Source organism: Carlito syrichta, unplaced genomic scaffold, assembly GCF_000164805.1.
Source record: "Carlito syrichta isolate Samal-C Ts95f unplaced genomic scaffold, Tarsius_syrichta-2.0.1 Scaffold307755, whole genome shotgun sequence".
Classification (NCBI taxonomy): domain Eukaryota; kingdom Metazoa; phylum Chordata; class Mammalia; order Primates; family Tarsiidae; genus Carlito; species Carlito syrichta.
Window position 1 is genome coordinate 492,986 of NW_007251851.1, and position 5,854 is coordinate 498,839.

The 5,854-nt window shown below is 45.7% G+C and overlaps 1 protein-coding gene across 3 annotated transcripts in view; it reads right to left on the reverse strand.

The window, feature by feature from the left end:
* ZFP37 (ZFP37 zinc finger protein) overlaps positions 1-5,061 on the reverse strand; it is a 30,896-nt gene extending 25,835 nt beyond the window's left edge. For all 3 annotated transcript variants that reach the window (XM_008064598.1, XM_008064597.1, XM_008064596.1), the window contains exon 1: positions 4,837-5,061. In XM_008064598.1, the coding sequence (XP_008062789.1) occupies positions 4,837-4,965 (129 nt within the window). In that variant the 5' untranslated portion in view covers positions 4,966-5,061. The remainder of the gene's footprint in view (positions 1-4,836) is intronic.
* Between the last annotated feature and the right edge of the window lie 793 nt (positions 5,062-5,854).

The window sequence follows — 5,854 nt, forward strand, 5'->3', positions numbered from 1 at the left end:
TCCGATTCTCTAGGTCCATTTGTGTAACTGGAGGCAAACTGTGTCCCGCCCTCTCAGGGGGGGGCCCATAGCCCTTCTTTATTCTTTTAAACCTTCCCCATTAGGAAAGCTCATCACTATGTCCCAGGAAAATATTATTGGGACCTAACAAATGCTGAAACTAGAACTGTAATCTCTTCTTATAATGGAAATGGGCAACCAGTCTTTAACTTTGACCTTTGTGAATTGTGGCCTAGTGTAACATGGGGATGTAGTGCTAACAATTTAGAAGCAGAAAAACAGCTTACAAAGTGGAACTTCTATGCCTGCCCGGCTGCTGGCCCCAACTGCTGCCACCAATCGCAGCAGTTCCACTGTGCGTCATGGGGCTGTGTAACTATAGCCATCTGGGGAACTAATAAGGACCCCTACATAATCCTTCATAAACAGAAGCCTGTTTCCCCTTGCAAGCAAATTAGAACTTGCAATCCACTAAAAATTACTGTTCTGCAATGGGACAAATGGCAGTCAGGGAAAACATGGGGATTCAGATTGGATACCTCAGCAGCGGATCCCAGAATAAAATTCACTATACAGAAAAAGGTTATACCCCATGTCAATACCCCCGTGGGTCCTAACCATAATTTCTTCCTGCCAATGCCACGGGCTCCTGAACCCACTCAGAAAAAATCCGAGTCAGCCAATTCTACCCAGGTAGCTATAATTACTCCAAAACCTAGAAAGCCAAATGTTGCTCTCCTCATTGTCCTACCCGGAAGTGTAAGTCACTTCCTTCCCATGTTGTCAGCAGTTCACCAGCTTGCTAACGCTACACGCCCTAACTTGGCAAGGGACTGTTGGTTATGCCTAGACCCCCATCCCCCATATTATGTAGGATTAGCTGTCAATTCCTCAATAGGTAATACTGAGAAGCACACATGCATTCTCAACTATACCACTGCCCAGTTTTGGGGATTATGTCCTCGGGGTGAAGATCTGGCCCTCACCTTAGGAGATCTCCAAGGCCAAGGAACCTGCCTCCATACTTCATCCTATAATACAGAAAGCTCCCCATACCGAGAAGCCTGCATGGCCTCTACTAGAATAAATGTCTCCCAGTTTAGCACTCCTGGGAGCCTCTATACAGCTGTTGGACCCCCCACTACCTGGTTTACCTGCACATGAGGCATAACTCCATGTGTTGCCATGGAGCTCCTCCAAGACAGTTCAGAACTTTGCGTTCTAGAACACATATTACCCCAGGTATATATTGTTGAAGGGCCTGCAGGGCAGGAGCCACTTGAACTCCTAACTGCTACCCGGACTAAACGAGTCCCCGTCTTGGTGCCCCTCCTTGTAAGGTTAGGGATTGCAGGATCAACCGCTTTAGGTGCAGCAGCCCTAACTGTAGGAAGCCAAAATCTTAGAGAACTAAGCATACATGTTAACAGGGATCTCCAAAATCTTGAAACTAGCATATCCCAGCTAGAACAACAGGTAGATCGTTGGCTGAAGTAGTGCTCCAAAATAGAAGGGGGCTGGACCTCCTCTTGATGAAAGAAGGAGGACTATGCACGGCACTAGGGGGACCTATTGCTTTTATGCCAACAAATCAGGAATAATTCGAGAAACTCTTGCCCTAGTCAGAGAAAGTATTAAACGTAGAGAGTCAAAAATACAGGCCTCAGAAAACTGGTATCAATCCTTATTTTCCTGGTCTCCCTGGCTCACAACCTTGGTCTCAGCCATCACAGGACCTCTGCTCTTAGTTCTAATATGTGCCGTAGGGCAGTGCATGATTAAAAGCCTTCTAAATTACATAAAGCACAGGTTAACTCCCACAAACTTAATGATACTAAGAACCCAAGCCAGGCCCCTATACAAAGAGTCAACGATTTAACTCTAGGAACAACTCAAAGGGGGGAAATGTAAGAGGTGATAAATTGTGTGGACAATTTATAAGGTGTGAAGCCTTATATATTAAGTGTGATGAATTATGTGAAATGTAATGAAACTATAACCTCATATATTAAGTATGCTGAAACTGTGTGCTGTGACCTCTCCCCTAAAACGTAGTAATTCTTGGAAACCCTGGAAAGAACGCCCTATTGGAAACCCCAAGTGGCTATGTTAGATAAGTTAACCAGCTTTTTCTGCTTCTGTAACCTCCGCTGGCAGTGTGTAAGTGTTGTGCGATAAGCCCCTTTCAAATTCTGGCGGGCTTTTCTCTGTTTGAATTGTGGCGGGCAAGCCCCTCTTCTGGCGGGCTTTGTGTTGCTCGAATTTGAATTATAATGGCCTTGTGGATTGGGTGGGCTTTTGCCTATTTAAGAAAGGCCCCTGCTGCAGTGTGGGGCCCTCACTTTGAGACCTGCGAGTCTGGTGGGTGGCCCTGGCCCGTCGAACCTGGCTAATAAACTTCTCTCTTGGTAAACTGTGTGTCGGTGCCGTGAATCAAACGCTCAGACCCCACATCATCCTTGGCCCTCTTCCCCATCTGCCTTTTCTGCCTAGGTGATCCCACCAATCTTATAGCTTTACATACCATCTTTAATCTGATGCCTTTCAAATATGGTTCTCTAGCCCAGAAATCTCCTAAGTTCCAGACTAATATATATAATGGCTACTCAATATCTCTAGTTTGATGTATAACGGACATCTTGATACAGCCAAAATAGAACCGCTGTCATCCACCCTGAATCCCATTTCCATCTACCAAATCTGATCTTCTCCAACACAACCCTTTCTCAGAAAATGGAAACACCATCTGTTCAGTTCATCAGGTCAAAAGTCTAGATGTAAATCTCAATTTTTCCCTTCTCTCATATCAAGTCATCAGTAGGTCCTATTGACTCATTCCCAGATATACTCTGAATTTGATTTCTTTTAATTTAACTACTACAAACCTACTCATAATCATCATCTCTTGCTTTTGATTAGGACAGTAAATTCCTAACTGACCTTCTTGCACCTACTTTTGCTCCTCTGCAGTCCATCTTTCATGAAGTAGCCATGGTGATTTTTAAAGTATCGGCCAGCTGGGCATGATGATTGTAGTCTGTAATCCCAGCCTTTGGGAGGTGGAGGCAAGAGAATTGACTGAGCTCAGGGGTTCGAGATGAGCCTGAGCAACATGGTGAGACCGCATCTCTATAATAAATCAAAAAATTAGCCAGACATGGTGGCACATGCCTGTGATTCCAGCTACTTGGAAGGCTGAGGCAAAAGGATCACCTGAACCCAGCAAGTCAAGGCTGTGGTGGCCGTGAACATGCCACTGCACTCCAGCCTGGGTGGCAGAGTGAGAATCTAACTCAAAAAATAAAGTATCAACTAGATCAGATCACTTCCCACTTAAACTCAATGCTTTCTCACTGCAACTAGAATAAAATCCAAATCCTTACCCTAGCTAAAAAGATTCTGCATGATCTGATGCCTTCCTACCACTCTAATTTCACATCTTTCTACTTTCCCTCTGACAACACTTCAGTCACACTAATCTTCCTTCTGTTTTTTAAGCACACTAAGTTCACTCCTACCTCAGCTCAGGTCCTTTACAACTGATGTTCCTTCTTCCTAGAATATTCTTTCTTCAGATCTTTGCATGCCTGCCTCTTTATCATATGTCTCAACTCAACTGTCATTCTTTCAGAAAGGAGTTTCATGACTCATCTGGCCTAAGTCAAGCACTCTATCATGTTATCCTCTTTTACCTTCTTCATAGCACTTAATGTGACTGGAATAATTTTGTTTCTATTTTTATTGTCTTTCCTATTTCAAAAATGAGACGGGTTCTGGTTCTGTTTCCCGATATCTCCCCAGCATTTAAAACTCCCTGGCATAAAACAGGTGCTCATCTTACAGTCTGTTCCCACAATTTTCCAACCAGTGACACCCAAATACTCCTCAATCACAAAGCTTCACAAACTTCCCCCAACTATGGAACCCTACAAGTTCCCAACTGCTATTCTCCATAGAGCAATCATTAACCTCCACAGACCTCCAATCACTGACCCCTACAAAACTCTAAATCACTAAATCTCCCCCAAACTTCCAATCCCCTCAGGCTCCTAGTCACAGAATCATAGAGGTCCTTTAATTATCAATTCCTACTAATCAGCCTCATCACCAAAAGCAGAGTTATGACTAGACACCACCTAATCATAGATCTGCATAAATCTCCAATTACCTTTCCTCCCCAGATGACACACAAATCATCTACCACCCTCTCTGAGACATCTCAACATGGACTCTCCACACTCCACCAATCACTATCCCCCCACTAACCCCCACATTCCTCCATTACCCACCATAGCACACGTATCACTCATTCTCAAAGATACTGTTAATCAAACTTCCACAAACATCACCATCACTGACCCACGGGCCCCAATCTCTGATACTCGCAATCACTGAACTCCCCAAATCTGACCCTCTTTGAAAAGCCAGTTTCTAAACACCACAGGCACCCACAGTCACTGGTTCCCATGGACATCCCAAATCGCTGACTCGCACAGACCTTCCCAATCTCTGACACATCACAAAACCCCATTTCGGATCCCCACAGCCTTTCAAACCCTAACTTTCAGTGACTGCCACAGATGTCTCCCATCATTGTCTGCAGATCTCTCAAAACACCGATTTCCTAAAACTAAATCGCTAACCCCTCGGACCCTCACATCACTACCTCCACAGACCTCTCAGAACACCGACCTCCTAAAAGACCCTTTAGCATCGATTCCCCCAATTCCATAAACACCTATAGTCACAGACTACGATAACCCTCCAATCACAGTCCCCCAATTAGACCATTTCTGACCGCCAAACGGAACGGCCCCGCCCCAGCATAGCCCTCACCGCAGCGCTGGCCCGGTCCTCGGACACAGCCATCTCCGGTGGTCGTTCGGCCTCTTCGCCTGTTCCCGCACTTCTCGGATCCATGGTTTGTGGCTTTGTCGGAAACTGATCGCAGCTGGAGACCGACATGGCGGCTACCCGGAGCGCGGCCTCAGCGGGTCCCTCAGCTGCGATGGCGGCGCCCTTGGGTAATGGCTCGTGGGCGCGGCCATCTTGGCAGAGATCTACCGTACAGCGGACATGTGGGGGGCCTCTGGGAACCCGCTGCGGAGTCTGAGCGAGGTGAGCGAATTACTCGGAGGGTCCAGGAGTGATGAGATCCGAGGGGGCGGGAACCCGCTTCAGTTATTGCAGAAAGGTACCCGGCGCTCTAGGCTTAAACCGCAGAAAGACTGCTGTAGACAGAACTTGGAGTTGCTTTTCCGATTACACAAATCAATGCAGTCAGCGGCTGGACTCCAGAGAATCGCAGTGCCTAGTGCAGATTCCAGAAAACTAGGAAGAGAGAAACTGGAAGGAGAAAGAATAAAAGCCCAATCAGGCAGATGACATTGTTATATAGGGAGAGGACGTTAATCTTTGAGATGTAAGATAAATCCTTTCATTTATAAGAATGATGAAAAAAAAATGAAAACAGGTTAAGTGAACACACCACTCCTCAGTGAGAACCCAGATTTGGTGGAAACATTTCAGCAAAATAATAAAGCAATTGGAGCAGAAATAATGTCTCAATGCGCTCTTTCTGCATGCATTGAACACTTACTTGACAAATATGTGCAGAGTAGGTATTCTGCTATGCTAGGTACTGGGGAAAGAGTGGAGTCTCAGACACAGCCTTCCTTCCCCTGCTGGAATTTACAACGAGATGGAGAGGTGGTGAAATTTTCCCAAACGCGTTCTCCCTTTTCCCAGAGTTAAACATACCCTGTTTGGCACCTTCCACTTCAATGAATAAACGGGTAATTATCCCTCAGTCAGCAGTGGTTGCATCTGCCATTCTCGGTCTCTCCATCTTTTA